The sequence below is a fragment of the Macaca fascicularis genome, chromosome 5 (genome assembly GCF_037993035.2).
Source record: "Macaca fascicularis isolate 582-1 chromosome 5, T2T-MFA8v1.1".
Classification (NCBI taxonomy): Eukaryota; Metazoa; Chordata; class Mammalia; order Primates; family Cercopithecidae; genus Macaca; species Macaca fascicularis.
Genome location: NC_088379.1, coordinates 163,774,268 through 163,792,516, shown reverse-complemented (window position 1 = coordinate 163,792,516; position 18,249 = coordinate 163,774,268). Strand labels below are relative to the sequence as shown.

The 18,249-nt window shown below is 42.8% G+C and overlaps 1 protein-coding gene across 4 annotated transcripts in view; it reads right to left on the bottom strand.

Annotated features, from left to right (window-relative positions):
- The window catches only part of FNIP2 (folliculin interacting protein 2), a 137,712-nt gene that overhangs the window by 22,254 nt on the left and 97,209 nt on the right, over positions 1 to 18,249 (bottom strand). For all 4 annotated transcript variants that reach the window (XM_005556190.3, XM_005556187.4, XM_065545645.1 and 1 more), the window contains 2 exons: positions 13,501 to 14,827; positions 12,475 to 12,631 (listed from right to left, as the gene is read on the bottom strand). In XM_005556190.3, coding sequence (XP_005556247.3) covers positions 12,475 to 12,631; positions 13,501 to 14,827 — 1,484 coding nt within the window. The remainder of the gene's footprint in view (positions 1 to 12,474; positions 12,632 to 13,500; positions 14,828 to 18,249) is intronic.

The following is an 18,249-nucleotide window of genomic DNA, read 5'->3' as shown; positions in this document are numbered from 1 at the left end:
GTGCCCACACCACACTGAGAGTCCAACGGCAGCCAGGGTATCAATGCAGAGCTGCCAGCCCAGCACCTTCCTGCCACCCTCGCCAGACCACTGCCAGCAGGTTACATGCCTCCCACAGAAACTTCTGACAGGAACTTGCAGATAGAAGAACACTGGAGACGAGTAAGGAACTGAGATGATTGTTAGGGTGGATGGCCAGTCTCCAGAGAGAACGGAGGTAGAGGCCATATGCCACTATCATTTTCCCCTTGCTGCATTCATATGAGAAGTTAGAAACAATCATTTATTCTTTCTACCTTGTCAATATCTCATTTACCCAAACTACTTTCCTGTGAAGATTTCTCAAGATAGACTAACAAATGAAATGCCTTGTTTTATAGATCTTTAGAGGATTATTGAGTTTTCTTTGCTTTTACAGCTTGTTGAATCAACAGGGTAAGCCTGGTTAAACTGTAGCCTCTAAGGATGGGTCCGTTTCCTGGCAGTGTTAAATGCCTAGGACATTTCAATTTCAAGGTTTTGGCTCAGATTGCTGCACACACAAAATATGCTGCCTTGATTCATATACACATGACTTCTGCTTAACTTAAACTTCCATGAACAAGAAATGTCTACAAGGTTTAGAGAATCCCAAGAGCTGTGGTTCTGATAATTCAACAAAGGGCAATGAGAAGATGACAGCAAGGGCTCTGAAGTCAGATTGGGCTTGAATACAACCACCGTCACTTACCAGCTGTGGAACCTCAGCAACTCAATCTGGGCTTCAGTTGCTATGTCTGTAAAATGGGACAGTACTTAGTTCAGAGCTTCTGTGAGGCTTAAATGCCATTTAAAGCACAAGTTTTCTGTGAGAAAAATGTGTTGAAACATGTAGCATAGAACCTAACACATTAGGTGCTCAAATGTCCATCCTGCTCTCCTGAACCACCCTCTCTCTGTATCGACCATGTACCCTGAAACCTCAGACTCAAGAGCTCACAAATAGTGCAGCTGTGGACAACACTGCCCTAGTTTATGTACTTTACCTAAAACCTCAAACTTCTCAAATACCACATTATCATTTCCCTCACCAACTCTAAAATCTACGCTAGCACATATAACCCAAACCGTTAAGTTAAAACTGTTCTTCTTCACCCTTACAGCTCTTCACAGCCTGGGCCCACCCAACCTGTACATATTCAGTTCCCAATAAGACCCCTGATATGGTTTGGCTGTATGTCCCCACCCAAATCTCATCTCAAATTATAATCCCCACATGTCAAAGAAGGGGACAGGTGGGAGGAGATTGGATCACGGGGGCGATTTCCCCCATGCTGTTCTCGTGATAGTGAGTTCTCACGAGAGCTGATTTTTTTTTTTTTTTTTTTTTTGAGACAGAGTCTTACTCTGTTGCCCAGGCTGGAGTGCAGTGGCACGATCTCGGCTCACTGCAACCTCTGCTTACCAGGCTCAAGTGATTCTCGTGCCTCAGCCTCCCGAGTAGCTGGGACTACAGGTGCCCACCACCATGCCCAGCTAATTTTTGTATTATTATTTTTTTTAGTAGAGGTGGGGTTTCGCCATGTTGGCCAGGCTGGTTGCAAACTCCCGGCCTCAAGTGATCCGCCTGCCTTGGCCTCCCAAAGTGCTGGGATTACAGGTATGAGCCTCTGCAGCTGGCCAAGAGCTGATAGTTTTAAAGTGTGGTACTTCCTCACATATGCTCGCACTCTCTCCTGTCGCCTTGTGAAGAAGGTACTTGCTTTTCCTTCACTTTCCACCATGATTGTAAGTTTCCTGAGGCCTCCCCAGACATGCAGAACTGTGAGTCAATTAAACCTCTTTCCTTTATAAATTACCCAGTCTTGGGCAGTACTTTATAGTTGTGTGAAAATGGGACTAATACAGCCTTCCTCTCCAGGCCTAAAAGATTCCTGCTCTTACCTCAGGTTGTGCCCAGAATGCCTTCCCTGCCACCCCGTCTCAAGTCTACAGTCCTTCAAGGACCTGGCGTGGGTCCATCACTTGCCCTGGAAACCTTCCCACACACACGGCACTGCTCTTCCTTTGACCTCTGAGAACACTTGCTGTCCACACCATTCATTTTGGCACTTCATCACACACTGTCTTAACTTGTTCCTGATTTCATATGTTTGTCTACTCAGTGATTTTATAAGCAACTCGAGATAAATCACATTTCATTTTCTTCTGTAGCCTTTGAAAGGAACATAACACAGTGCTGGGCATGTGCAAAACATCTAATACATTCTGGCTGTGGTGAACAGTTTATTTTTGGATGGAACCCAGTTTCTATTAAGTCATCTGCGCATTTCTTTTTTTTCTGGCATATTACACCTCCAATGCACAATCATTAATATATTTCTTTTCTATGTACCACATTTAAATGAGTAGTATTTCATGTGATTATCTATTTTTAACCCAATGAAGAGTGAGGAAATGCCGTTCTTCCATATATGCTTCCCATAACTACTTATTAACTCATCATGCCATTTCTCCTGGAGGGGGCCAGGAATGCAGTACTGCTCTACAGATAGGAACACTCTGCACAAAAATAAATAAATAAATAAATAAATAAATAAGAGCTTATTAAGCATCTTGGCATATAAGAAATAAAGTCTAGGAACTCACAAGTGTTTCCAACTTTTAGTCCAATGAGTCTTCTAAGCCCTCTACTATAAAATCCAAGGACCACATCAGGGTAGAAATCCCTTAGAAGACAAGAGTGCAAGAAGTGCCAATGATGGTCTGAATTTATTGTCATTAGAAGAAAACACAGCTACTTCTATCATACACTTTGCTACAAAAGTTCCCCATCTTTATGCTGCTTGACACGGACCCTTTATCAATCTTCAAATATGTCTCAGCCCTCATGTGTATTACAGACAGCAGGAGTGTGGAGACTTCTGTATTCATAACCAGCTCTAAAATGCACAATAGTTACAACAGTGCAGGTTTAACTATCAGGGATAAGCCACTGCGAAGCCTCACACACAAAGGGAAGAGGCAACTTACGATTCAGGTAATTGGAAGCACTTCCCTCTGTTTTTCTCTGAGATTTTCTGGATAATAAAACACATGATTCTTTGGCTTCATTTGAATTCCCATTTGTTCATCATTTTATATAATTCTGGTAAGTTTTATACATTTATTAAACTGTACTTGGATGGCTGAGAGCCACTAAAAGGACTGCAGAGGTGTGTGAATTGTAGACCAGTATTTCAGAAAATAAAAACAAACCAAAAACCCCCTTCAGTCTTAAATCCATCCAGAGAAAAGAAACCTGGTTATCATTCATTCTTCTTAAACCATCTTCTCCAATATATAAAGTCAGTTCGACTTTTTTTTTTTTTTTTTTTTTTTTAAACTCATGTTGAGTAGACATTCCTGACAGCAGTGTTACTGAGAGAGGGGACAGACAGACCTCCTGTTGGTGGCAAAGCCAGCTCTGAGATATGCTGAAGGGGTCATCAGCGAAAGGGGCTTCAGTTCCCTGAAAAAGCCACACTATCCCCTGCAACCTTCCCTGCTTCTCATCCTCACTCTGCTACTGACCCCAGCTGAGTCCTCACCACAGCCGCCCTGTGCGCACGTCCTCAGCACCCTGGCCTCCTGCTGCCACACACTTGTCCATGCTATTTTCACTGCCGATTTATTTCTATTTCCTGTTAAACTGCAAACTCCCTGAGGACAGATGCCATGTCTTCTTCTCTCTGGCTACTTCTAAGAGTTTTCTTTACCTTTGATGTCCAGTTGTTAAGTGTGAATTTGTTAATATTCTCCCTACTTGGGAGTCAGTGTGCTTATTTAACCTGAAAAATGGCGGCCATTCTTTCTCTGAATATTACCTTCCCTCATTTTCTCTATTCTCTTTCTGGCATATGCTACAAAGTCTCTTCATTCTGGCCACCACATCTTTTACTTGCTCTCTGATATTTTTCCTGTTTTTTTGTCTCAGAGCTCAAAAAGATAATTTCTTAAGTAGCCTCCATTTCAAATTCTAATGATCTTTAGCTGTATTTAATCTGCTCTGTTCTTTAACCTATTCTTGGAGTTTTAATTTCAGGGACCATTTTTCAATTTTAGAAGTTGTTTTTAGTTCTTATACAAATCTAAATGATGATTATCACCTTATTCTCTCTTTAAGGTTCCAATTCCTTCTTTTTATCACCGTAAACATTTTAAACATGGCTACTTTAATAGTTATTGCCGATTGGAGGAGTGCTGATTCTCCTGCTTGTATGCGCTTGCTCTCTGCTCATGATGATTTCCTGGTTTCCCACATATGTTTGTAATTTCTGAATGTGGGCCTATCTTACTGGAGCTATGTTTCATTTTCCTATATGCGTCTCATGAGCTTGTGGTTGTGAAAGTGTCTAAAGTAGTGTGCTTCCTTCTGCCAGAGTCCTAAAGGTTTCTATGCTCCTGGTTTTATGTTTATTTCTTGGGTAGGGATTCGCAAATCACTTGGGTAGAATAAATCTGGACCTGAAATCCACAAATAGCACAGACCAGGGGTTTTGATTTCTCATGGGTGACTTTATTTTCCCCAACCTGTTTCCAGCCTGTTTCTTTGCTGCTTCACTGCTTATGTCTGGTGATTTCTAGTCTCCTTTTCATGGAAGAATAGTTCTTTGAAGCTCCAGGCTTTAGGTAAGGGGCTCGATTCCAGGTCTCAAGCCTTATGTGCATGCGAGACCACAATCTCTCATCCTTGGGTGAATCTGAGAACCTCAGCACCCAATTCCTAGGACCTGTATCAAGACTGAAATCCTGGAGGACCAGCTCATGCTTACTGCTTCGGTTTAGAATACCATTTATCTCTGGCACAAAAGGATTTCCTTTTTTTTTTTTTTTTCATGCACAGGAATTATAACAGTGGGGCAGCAATGAGAATAGTGATGTTTTATCCATCACTATATAGTTTTAGAGGGGAGGCATGCCATCCACACCAGTTAAGTACATGTTGCTAGAATCCTCCCACCTCAGATTTTTTTTTTTTTTTTTTGGTTTCTTTTTTGGGCTGGGGGGACGATGTGTGGGGAGAGAGGAGACAGGGTCTCACTCTTTCACCCAGGCTGGAATGCAGTGGCTCCATCACAGCTTACTGCAGCCTTGACCTCCAGAGCTCAAACCATTCTCCCACCTCAGCCTCCTGAGTAGCTGGGACCATGGGCACACAGCCACCACACCCCGGCTAATTCTACCTCACATTTTGACTACTGCTATAAACACAGTGCCAAGCACATAAAACGTACCTGATAAGTATTTTTCAACAGATAAATCTCTAAGGTGTGATTCTCCCCACTCTAACCCAAAAGCATCTCCAGCTTCTCTGCCCCATCAAGTGACTTGAGTTATCTTGACCACCTGAAATGCCACCACTGGAGATTTCTAGTGCATCAAACATATTTTTAACACATGAAAATACCAGAAGGGGTAACAGTCATATATGACCTTATCATAACTTTATAAGCATTTGCTTATCAGAAATTTTTCTCTTGGAAGCAGGTTTAATGTCAGTCACTAAAGGCTTAAGAGTTATAATAAGGTAAACAAGAGGAAGAGGAAAATAATCATTTTGGACCATGGGACATTGCTGAGGGATCCTGGTAGGTATACATGAAGACAGTATGAAGACTTAGGGGTAGAGGGAAAGAAGAAAGGGTCCAAAGTGTGGCAAGATGGTCTGGAGGGCTGCCGGGAAAACGTCTGATCTTCTGTGTATCTGTGCCTGGGCTCACCAGACTCAAGCCCAAATTCAGCCCGTGGCCTTGAAGACACCGTACATAACCTCTGGAATGGCTGACTGTCAGGCTGGCCACTTGCTGAGTAAAATTCAGTCGGAAGTTGGGAAGAGGTGCTCAAGGTCAGAAAGGGTATCAGAATCAAGTTGTGTGATGAGATGTGCAACTCCAAAATAAAATGAGAGAGGGCTGGTAGCTTTTTTGCAGAGAATGGCACAGATGTTCAAATATCTTGTAGGTAGTAAAAAAATTTTGGGAAAAACATCAAAATTAGACATGTGTCTAACTCTGACGCGATGCAAGAGACATGAAGCCCAAGAGACCTATAATAAGCTTTTATTCTCCTTTAGGTAATGGCAGTGAACACATAGAGCCGCAGGCATGTCTAAACATCTTACTCTTCCCCTTTAAGTTTCTTTAAAGAAAGGCCATCTTCCATTTCTCTTTACTTCAGAAGAAAGGGCCCCACTATAGTAATAGATACACATGGCTCTAACTCCAGTTTTATGGGGAACAGTCAACTAACGTTAGTGAGCACTTTCTATGTGCCAGGCACCAGGCAAGGTGCTGGGGATATGAGGAAAATTAAGTCCCTGCTTTCTGCTTCAAGGCACCTGCAGCCCTAGTGAGAGGAAGACATCTGGAACAGAACAGGGATATGGGGCCTGGAATGATTTCGAAGAAGAGGCAACGTATGAAATGGGTCTTCAAAAATGTAAAAAAGTTTGTTCAATAGTGTCCTAGGCAAAGAAAGCATAATCTGATAGGCAGAGGGGTGTGAGGAAAGGTGGACTATTTAAAGAATGGCGAACAGTGTGACGGGGCATAAGAGGAGATACAGGGGTATGTGTGTGTACCTGAAGGACATAAAAGGGACAACTCCAGCTAAGGAGTTTAGTCTCTTAGAAAATAGGAAGCTATTCAAGCAAAAGAGTAAATGATTGTCTCATGCTTTAGAAAGTCCTCTTGCAGCACTGCACAAGGTGATGGAAGGGGGTAAAGTGGGCATAGGGACGCCATTTGGGAAGATCAAAAGGAACTTTAAAAAGACTAGTCACATTGAGAAGGGGAGAGAATGACAATGATTTCAGACTGGAGTTGGGGATACCCAGAGATCAGCATTTTTTTGTTTAACCACAATCCATGATAAGAAATACATTTTAGCATCATGACCTGGCATACATGCTTGTATGACATAACCTGGTATGACAAGCCATATGCATACAAGTGTGACATGTGTGCATGTGTGTATAAATACACACACACAAAATACAAAGGTTTCATTAATCAGTAAGCCTAATGTGTGATGATCTTAGTTCTATATCATTAAAAAAACTGGTAATCAAAACCCATTTATGGGTCAAAATATATTGTTGTAAAAGTGCTCCATAGGCCAACAGACATAGGTGGTGTTGCAGTGAGGGCTGTGGCTATTGAAGACAGTGGTAGAGGCCAGAGGTACTGCCATGTTTATTATCCAAACACGGGGAAAAGAAAACAACGAGAGATGTTCCAAAATAGTGGATTTGTCCTACAGAGATGTTTTCTTTGTATCCTATTGATTTTGAGGTTGTTGCTGACCTGAGGTATTTAATGTTATCTGTTGTTACTTAAGTAATGATTTACCATTTGAAGGGACTTGCTGTTCTTTTATAGTCCTACAGGTTGATTGCACTGCATGGACTAATTAGGTATTCATGAGCGTATATATATCACAGCCAGGCTTTTAGCAAAGCTCTTTATCTGTGCTACTGATTCCTGCATGATATTTCTGGAGTCAATCTGTTGCTATGCTTAAAATTAAATGGAAGAGGCTGATGTATCCAATGGTTACTTCATCGTATAAATTATTCTGTAAAATGCTTGAAGCCTTGGAGCATAGTTGTTTTTTAAAAAACATCAAAATGTAGTGTTCATTTCGGTCTTGATGACCCTGCCCTGCAGAGTTCGAGCTGTCCATTCTGCTCCTGGGCAAAGCAAAAGTGAATGTTTTCAGCACTCAATGAATGTGTGTACAGGTTCGGTTCAGTCCTTCCTAACAGTAGTCCCCTGGGATTGACAAGGCCACTGACTAGTTAGGAGAACTTTAAGTACACATATAGCTTTCTTTTCTCTCTCTCTCTCTCTCTCTCTTTTTTTTTTTTTTTTTTGAGACAGAGCTTCACTCTGTTGCTCAGGCTGGAGTGCAGTGGCATGATCTCAGCTCACTGCAACCTCTGCCTCCTGTGTTCAAGTAATTCTCCTGCTCAGTCTCCCGAGTAGCTGGGACTACAGGCGCATACTGCCATGCCCAGCTACTTTTTTTTTTGTATTTTAGTAGAGATGGGGTTTCACCATGTTGCCCAGGCTGGTCAGGAACTCCTGAGCTCAGGCAATCAGCCCGCCTCAGCCTTCAAGTGCTAGGATTACAGGCATGAGCCACTGTGCTCGGCCCATATATTGCTTTCTTAACTCTGACAGTAATTTTCATTTTTACTAAAATAATGGTTGTTATTCTGCTCTCCCATATTAAAAACATGATATATTGCTGTATAATTTACAAAGCACTTTCACATATATTATTATTATTTACTGAGACGAGGTCTCATTCTGTTGCCCAGGATGGAGTGCAATGGCAATGATCATAGCTCACTGCAGCACTGAACATCTGGCTTAAGCAATCCTTCTGCCTCAGTCTCCTGAGTAGCTGGAACTATAGGCATGTGCCACCATGCCTATTTTTTTTTTTTTTTTTTTTGCTAGAGATGGGATTTTGCTATATTGCCCAGACTGATCTCAAAGGATCCTCCCACCTTGGCCTCCCAAAGCTCTGGCTTTACAGGGGTGAGCTATCACATCTGGCCCACATTTATTGAGCACTTAGCAATGTGCCAGGCAATGTGCTAAGCACTTGATATGCATTATCTCACAGAATCTTCAAACCAAACCTATGACATAAGTACTGTTCACAGTATAGATAAGAAAATTAAAGAAACTTGCCCAAGGCCACAAAGCCACTAAGTGGTGAACCATGATTCAAACTTAGGTTTGTCTGGCTTCAGAAGTTAACTTCCTAACCACTGAATCATATTTCATCTGTTCCACTAAATACATTTTTCTGGGGCTTAGCAATGCCAGTTTACTTACCTAAGATTACCAACAAAGGAGTGGTAATACCAGGACTCAAACCCAAGCCATCGACACTAAGTCAGTGATCCTCCATCACCTTACACTGCCCCAAAATAACCCCAACAGTACCTCCGTCAGCAGTATTCACAGGCCAGACACAGGAGGAAAAAGGCGAGGCAAAAGGCTACCCAGGAGTCACAGGCATAGAATGCTGCTGGCACGTACGCCTGCTCTCTTTCCGTTTAAAGTCAAAAAGAAAACAGAGGAAAGAATGCACAAGATGTGGCAAGAAAAAAACTGAAACTGTATTACTTTACACTAATTTAAGGCAGCTGTATAACCTATATGTTAGGAGGCAGAGAGTTCAAATGACAGAAAAGAGGTAGTATATGGACTAAACAAGAATACATGTTTAAATATTTAAAGAACTTCTGAATCTTGATATGTGAAAGTCAGCAATAAAAATGAAAATCAATGAAATAAAGTTACTATATCTTTCTTTCATAAGAGAGACTAGGATAAGAAAAGTACACAAAAATTCTTAATATTGGAAGCTTTACAAAGCAATCTCTCAATGAGAGAAAAACTCCAAACTAGTAGTTATAAAAGTGTACATTTAGAGCCAGGTACAGTGGCCTGTGCCTATAATCCTGGCTACTTGGGAGAATGAGGCAGGATCACATGAGCCCAGTTCGAGTCCAGCCTGGGCAACACAGGAAGACCCCATCTCTAAAACAAACAAACAAACACATTCAATTTATGTAAGACAGATTATAAAATCCAAATTGTGCACAGGTCTAGAAGAGGTCAATAACCGGAATCAATTGCTTTTAAACAGTTAAAAATCCTTCTCTAAAAAGAATTAGGAGTACCAAAGCCTCCTGAAATCTAGCATGAACACTGAAATTAATGTTCAAAAAATAGGTTTTTTTCCTATTTTTTAAAATGCTATTTCATTTTTGAGATGAAGTCTTGCTATGTCGCCCAAGCTGATCTTGAACTCCTGAGCGCAAGTGATCTACCCACCTTGGCCTCTCAAAGTGCTGGGATTACAGGCGTGAGCCACTGTGCCCAACTCAAAAAAGCAAGTTATGATAAAACAATTTATTACAATTTTCTCTTCTTCAACAAGCTATTATTTCAGCTCTAACTCTGGTCATACACTTGTTTTTGGATCTCTGCTTCTTTCTCTGGCAACATACTCAAGAATTTAAATATTCACTGGGCTTTATGGAGCAGTAAATTCAGTATAATGTTTAAACAAATACTTCTAAAATATTTTTCAACAAATGTTTGTAAATGGATGTTGAAAGTAAGTCTGTTTTTTTTTTTTTTTTTTTTAAAATACTGCCATAGACCAGAGCGCCAGTCTGAGAGGCAGTTTAAACAGAACACAACTTCAAAAGCAAAACTCATTATGATGAATGTGTCAAGTGAAATTAGAAATCCACTAACGCTAATTGGATGTATTCTGAATGTATTAAACTTCTGAAGATATTTTTATGAACTCTTTGGAATTTCCTATTAACACCCATGCGTGGCTGCACTTTGGATGTACCCACAATTTGACACAATATAGGTTATTATGCGTAATAACTTTCGATCTCTCAGGGTGATTGCATAGTTTAAAGAAATGAGAAAAGCTACAGTGTGAAAACACTCCGTCCAAAAGGAAGGGAAAATGAAATATGAAAACGCTTGAAGAGTAATGACAGAGTAAACATGGTTGTGTTTTTTCAAATATAAGAATTATAGAGCCAGATGGTCACCATGAAAATCTAATACACAAAAATTAGAACTTGCCAGCCTATGGAAACACAAAATATTTCATGAATGGTTTTACAGACAAGTTCAAGAAGGGTTATCAATCAATAGATTGCATTTCCAGAGTGGTCAGTGAGTAAATCCAAGGCATTCAAACAAAGTCCCCAGCTGGTAAAACTGATGTCACTGAGGACAATCCCGTTAGTTCTCCTGTAGTCTCTTGATACCTCTGTCAGAAGCAGCTCACTGGGCTTTATGGAAGGAAGGTCCGATAAGCAACACCAAGGTTCTTAGAAATCAAATGATAGCAGAGCAGGAAAAAAAAAAAAACCTCACAGTTTGGCATGTGTGAATATAAATATTAGATGCAGATAGAAAAGGTGCCTTAATGTTATAGGCAGTTACTAAACACACATAAATACAGCCTGTGGAATTGCCAAGGCATCAGACATCATTTTGGACAACTTAGATAGCATGATACAATGAGGGCATTATTCTTACAGGGGTCATTGATGCATGGACTCGTAAAATGATGACTATGTGGTGTTCATAACTATAAAGAGAAATTATGATATTAAATAATTATGATATTATAGAGACAAAAGCACTTCCTAGCTTCATTCCAGGAGTATCCTGGTGAGGGGTGGTATGTGACCACAAAGCAGGGGTGGGGTTAGGAACATTTGGCCACACACATGTACGCTGGGCTGGCTTTCCCCAGCTTCGGACAGCCCTAGCCTCATCTCTTTGCCCTCCCCATTGAGGGAGGTTATGAGGACATCTGCTTCACTACTGAGTTTTTTTCCCACTTCACATAAATATACTTAGCCTGTTTAGCCTGTGTCTGATGTTTAGTCTTCACAGAGGAGATGCTCAAGGCCAAAGATAACATGCAATGCCTTTTGTTCCACCTCAAAAAAAAAATACTTGTTGGCCGAGGAGGTAGGTAACAGGCCAAATTCTGATTTTCTTAATGCGATGAGGGCTTTCCCTATTGCACAAGATACAAAATGTTTCTAATACAAAATGCCTATTTTTGCACATCTGCCCAATAACAGCTCAATTAAAAACAGGCCCATCAGATTGACAGTTTCCTTAACTGCTTAGTTCCTGCAGCACTGCAGATAGCAGAAAAGCACTTAATGGCAGCCACGAGGCAATTTTCCAGTAAGACTTGTTAATCTTTATACAGTCATCCTTATGCAGCCATCAAAGTGAACTTAATGACAAATCAGTTAAAATAAATTACTTTTAGGAACTTGTTTAAGCATCGGATAAAAAACAAACCATATGTGACATCTCTTTGGTCCTCACCGTGACAGCATATAATTGTCATCATCTGTGCTGTTTATTCCATTTGCCCGGCCTATCTGCTAACCCACCACTTCCAGAGCAGCTCTTTGCCCTTCTCTGTCCTGTTCTGGGCCCCAGGAGGCTGACCTCTATGCACCACAAGGCTGTGTCTGCATCAGCTGTGCCACTGCTCCCTGGCTTTCAGCTGGGCTCAGCCAATGAGAAGCACCAGAAAGAGATCAGAGAATGGGAGGAGGGATGGCAGGAAGTCACCCCTCCCTCCATTGCTCCTGCAGCCAGGCCACTCCTCGTCCTGGCTCAGGCTCTCCAGGGCTCTGATGTCACGTTCCCTCCCCTTACTCTGTCAGGCCCAGGTGTACTGCTAGCTTCCAGCTGCTGCTAGGCCCCAGGTGCCTCACTAACCCTAGCTGGTTCCCATAACCCTGCCCACATCTCCATAAACAATCCCTTAACTAGTCTCTCTTCAGTCTAAACACCTGTTGTCGGCCAAGACCTTGGCTGACACACTGTCAGCAGCCAGAGGCTTCACGCTGGGATCACTTACATGGACCGTGTGGACGAGGTCGGCCACCAGGCACTGCTTCAGCTTCTCGTCACTGCCGGTCCCATGAAGCACAAGATCAGGCATGTATGTGGGGCAGTAGCCCGCCAGAAGTGAGCGGCCGAAGTTCCTTACGTTCTGGGTGCTGATGCTCTGAGACCTAAAACAACATGTGGCCCATTAAAATGCACAGCTGAAAATGTACTTTCTTCTTTCATTACAATTGGTACAAGCACTCCAATGACACAGGTAAATAAAATAGATTCAGGGTGGCCCATGTCACCAACCCTCCAGTAAGTGGATCACAGGCGGGAGAAAAGGGAGTTTTTTAAAGAAAAAAAACTATATCCATGGCTGGTCATGAGTTTGTTTTTGTACCTCATATTGGACATCCACCAGGCAGTCTGTGTCAAAATACTGACAAAAGAAAATATCTCAGGAAGGGCTCTTGCAAAAGCCTGGCTTTAGGAATCTGACATATCTGCACAGAATGGTGCCCATGACAGTGCGGAAGAACAGAAGAAATCTCTAATTACTGCTTTCAGTCATCATAGACCAAATAATCAACCTGATGGAGTGTTAAGGAAGAGGTGTTGTTTCCCAACCACCTCGCGCTGCTCTGATCGGCAGGAGAGAGGCCACACGGCGAGTGTAATCCACCACCTCTGAAGCAAGGCATCTGCTGCCAGCCACGGACCTGCCCTGCAGTTGACAGAAAATTAAACTCTCTGTTCCCTCTCCCATCTCCACCACATCCCTTAGCTTCCCCAGAGGGTCATGATAGCTGCAAAGACAACCACTGGCCACCTGCCCCAGTGAGCTCAGTGGTACTAAGCCAGTGACCATCCTTGGAAGAAGGACAGGTGGGAAACCGTTTGTATAAAATTAATAATACTTCCAGTACTTTGTGGAAAAAAAGATATTGTGTGTAAAGCAGACAATAGTAGAAGCTAACACGATCACAGGCGTCAGGCCAAGAAAGTGGGATTTGAACCCAGTTCCCTCTACTTCCCAGCCTGCCGGAGTTACCTTGGCAGAGGCAGCTCCACTTCCAAGGACCCTCCAGTCCTGTCACCACCGTGACCCAGATCTAGCATGGCTGAAGTGCAAGCTTCATCGTCACTGTCTCCCAGGGCACTATCCGAGCTTTCATTTCGGGGAATGTCTCCTTCAGTCCTGAAGTTGGCCTTCTTGTTGTCATCCCCACAGGGGATATTTGCAGGAGCCACGAGGCCAGGGCCCCGCTGGACACAGCTGGCGGCAACAGGCTCCAGCACAGGTCCTTCCTCAGCCTTCACATACAAACCTGTAGCCGCCTCCAGCCTCCCCGGGGCAGTTCCTGCTACGCGGTGGGAGGCTGCGCCCAAGTCGGCAGCGTGGCTGAGCTGCCCGGCAGCATCTGCTGCTGTGTCGTTTCTGCTGCCTCTGTCCTCTGCAAAACCCTTGTCAGACTCGCCTTCATCCCCCTCTGAAGGCCGATTCTGAGGACAGCAGACATTCTCCTGAAAGCCAGGTTTGAAAGGGCTCCTAGAAATCTGCGGGTCCTGAGCTGTGTCAGCGGCCTCCCTGGCCTCCAAGGAGGGGCCACAGGCTTTCATCCGTTCCTCCATTTTTTTCATGCGGCTTTCAAAGTCAGACTCTGGAGATGTGGAGCTTCCTATCTGGAAAGTGACCTTTTCTATGGGAGGTTTCTCCCAAAGATGTCTGTCAGGGCAAGGCCAGGCCACTGACCGGTCTGGCAGTCTCGTAGACATCTCCACTTTCAACGGCTCACAGACAGCTTGCTGGTCCATCTTCATTCCTGCCCCCGAAACTTCACAGCTGGAAAGTCTTGAAGAGCCATCTTGCGGTACCTCTTTATTTTTTTCATCCCCACAAAATGCATTCTGAGGTTTCCAGGAAGCACCTGATGCTGGCCCCTGGCATCCTGTGCTGCAAGCCTCAAAACCCTGCTCTGGCCTCCGGTTAGCTTCTTTGTCAGGTTTAAGAACCAGGTCTCTACTGTCAGTGCCCTCTGGGCTCTCAGGAAACCCTGCCGGCCAGGGGTTCTGTCTCTCAGCTGCTGTTGGTGGTAGGATGGGGGGTACAAGAGCGGGCTCGTTCCTCACCGTAACGACCACATACTCGGACTCCTCCACCTCTCCTTTCTCCAAGGCTGTTATGATCTTGCTCCCATTTAAAACTTGGTCACCTTCACTGTGATTGCCACTCCAGGTCAGCTGGTTCTCTTGTAGCTCAGAGCAACGGAGAAAGTAGGTCAGGACATAAAGTATTCGCTGGACCAAGTCCTTCTGCTTCCCTACCACTACGGTGCGAGTCAGTCTCACTGGAGAGCCTATGGCTCCATAAAGATCACCTAGAGAGCAAAGGTGGACACAAAGGCAGTGGTCTCTGGGGTTAGCATGTCACAGATATATCAGCCTTTACAAGAGCAAAATAGATGACTTATATTCCCAATCTGGAATCCCTGCTTCAGACTCCTGATTTCTACTTTCTAGTAATGACCATGTTTTAGTTTTGCCCCTGTAAGAGAGTCAGCCTGGACACAGGCTGCAGCCCACCACCCCTGGTGTGTGGGAGTCGTGCTGCTGTGCACACAGCCCCTACCAGTGCCTGCTGGGTCTTCCCTGCAGCTCAATGGGTCAGCCAATGAGATGGCCCAAAGAAGGTTAAACCCAGAGTTCTGAATATGTGACCAGATCTAATACTGTATCTTGGAAACTGGAAATAATAAGAATTTGTTGGAAGAATCCCAGGACATTGGGCCTTGGGATGAAATCCAAATTCAGGAGTTTCTCAACAGAAGTGCAGTGAATTAATTCAAAATACTTAATGAGGTGGTCTACATAGATTTCTCTTAATACACATACACACACTAAGCAGAATCAGTTTGACTAACAAGAAGAAAATCACTCAGTCATTAGTGAGTCTGAAGGTTTTAATTCGCTTGAAAATTCACCTGAGCCAGGCGCAGTGGTTTATGCCTGTAATACCAGCACTTTGGGAGGCTGAGGCAGGCGATCACCTGAGGTCAAGAGTTCAAGAGCAGCCTGGCCAACATGGCAAAACCCCGTCTCTACCCAAAATACAAAAATTAGGCGAGCGTGGTGGTGTGCACCTGCAGTCCCAGCTACTTGAGAGGTCGAGGCAGGAGAATTGCTTGAACCTGGAAGCCAGAGGTTACAGTGAGCCAAGATGGCACCACTGCACTCCAGCCTGGGTGACACAGTGAGACTCTGTCTCAGAAAAAAAAGAAAAGAAAATTCAACTGGAAAAAAATATGTCCCATTAGCTATATCCTGACAAGTTGATTAAAAACTGACTAATGTACTGTGAGCTCTACCGTCAGCTTAAGGAGGAGAGAATAAGGGTAAATGTGTCATCCAACCACCCAGCAATAAGCTTTTCATCAAAAGTACTTAAGTGCCTAACTATTAAAACTACGGCATTTGATAATTTGATTATTACACTTTATAATAAGTTATACATATGATATGATGTGATGGAAAATTATAATAAAGCACCCACGTTTACTAACTGGACAGGCACTGTATTAAAATCCTAAAGATGTATCTCAGCTGGGTGTGGTGGCTCACGCCTGTAATCCCAGCACTTTGGGAGGCTGAGGTGGGTGGATCACCTGAGGTCAGGAGCTTGAGACCAGCCTGGCCAACATGGTGAAACCCCGTCTCTGCCAAAAATACAAAAAATTAGCCAGGCGTGATGACAGGCACCTGTAATCCCAGCTACTTGGGAGGCTGAGGCAGGAGAATGACTTGAATCCAGGAGGCAGAGGTTGCAGTGAGCCATGGTGACATCACTGCACTCCAGCCTGGGCTACAAGAGCAAAACTCTGTCTCAAAAAAAAAAAAAAAAAAAAAAAAAAAAAAAAAAAAAAGATATCTCATTGTATCTTTGTATAACCAAACTGGAATTAGAAACCCACTGAAGAATAACCAGAGGGCTGGGCATGGTGGCTCATGCCTGTAATCCCAGCACTTTGGGAGGCCAAGGTGGCGGATCACTTGAGGTCAGGAGTTCGAGACCAGCCTGGCCAACAGGGTGAAACCCTGTCTCTACCCAAAATACAAAAATTAGCCAGGTGTGGTGGCAGACACCTGTAACCTAGCTACTTGGGAGGCTGAAGCAGGAGAATCGCTTGAGCCCGGGAGGCGGAGGTTGCAGTGAGCCGAGATTACACCATTGCACTCCAGCCTGGGCGACAGAGCAAGACTCTGTCTCAAAAAAAAAAAAAAAAAAAAAAAAAAAAACCAACCAGAATGTTGGAACAAATCAAAAGCTGAAAAGATACTAAATAAAGGAGGAGAAGTGATACATGGTAATCGGCATAAATCAGAATTTAGGAAGTTAGAACCCCTCTGAGGAATGCATCTAGAGAGGAGGGAAAGCAGTTATAAGGGCATATACTGGATAAAACTAATTAAAATAGATGAGTATGGAAAAAAAGTGATGAGAACCATCGGAAAGTACCTCCCCAGGGACCCATTAGGAAATACCTCCTTCTGCGAGTAGTCCCTCGTGTACGGTTCCTAAGAATATTCAAAGGGCAGGACAGAAATAATAATAAACAATCCTCTCTATAAAATGACTAGATTACAGGCTGATAGAGTTTTAATTGAGAGGACTTTGCAAGTGACTGAGAAATCAGCCTAGAATTCAAGACAGTAACTCAGAATTGTAGGCCGAAGCTAGGATTTCTGTTTGAGAAAACCTTCCTAAGAGCTCATTACTGTTACTTTGATTACATCTGCCTACTGCTGCAGGATATCAACAGTTGTTTCAGGAATTCATGAAATATTTTTTGTTAAATCAGTTTCAATATTAATAAAGAAGCAGCATTACTTATCCAAAATCTGGCATAACAAACTACAGGGGAAAGAACACTTAGAATATGATTTTTTAGCAATGCATTTGAGTATTGCACATTTTAATAACTAAGGAATAAATGGAAATGGTAAAACAAGGAAGGTTATTAAAAATACAATTTATAATCACTTAAACTATATAAAATAATGAGTGCAATGTGACTGGAACCAGTGCTAATACATTATAGCCAAACTTCATAAAATAAAGCATTTTTAAAACAATAGACCCACAATATTAAATATTTACTGGAAGTTGAAGGCAATTTTTTTTTGAGTCCTGGATAACTGAAGCTAATTTTTAGAGTAGATTTGTTTTCATGAGTATAATTTTTTAAAATGAAGAAATTGCACAACAACGTGAATGTACTTAACATGACTGAACTGTGTACACTTCGAAATGGTTAAGATAATAAACGTTGTTATATGCTTTTTACCTCAATTAAAAATAAAAATTTAAAAGAGACGCAAATGGGGAAAAAGCAGAAGAAAAAGTGAAGGAGTCAAGAGGGCTTACAAGTGAAACAGACCAAAGACAGAGTGCACGGAAGCAGGAAAGGTGCTGGACGAAGTAGGAGGAGAGGTCACAGAAAGCAACGGTGGCAAACAGGGACACAGAGTTGAGACTCAGGGAGGGAGAGACAGAGGGAGTAGAGAGACAGAGGAAACTAGGAAGAAAGAGGGAAGAATAGAGAGAAGGGAAAGCAGAAAGAAAAAAGATGGGATGTTAGAGAGGTGCAAAATGATAGAGAACTGGGGTGAAGCCAAAAGAGGATGGAGAAGGAGAGGTGATAACAGCCAGGAGGGTAAAACAAGTAGAGAAAAAGAAAACAAAGAGGGAGGAAGAGGGAGAAGAAAGGAAAGAACTATTGAGGGGAACAATAGTGAAAAGTTG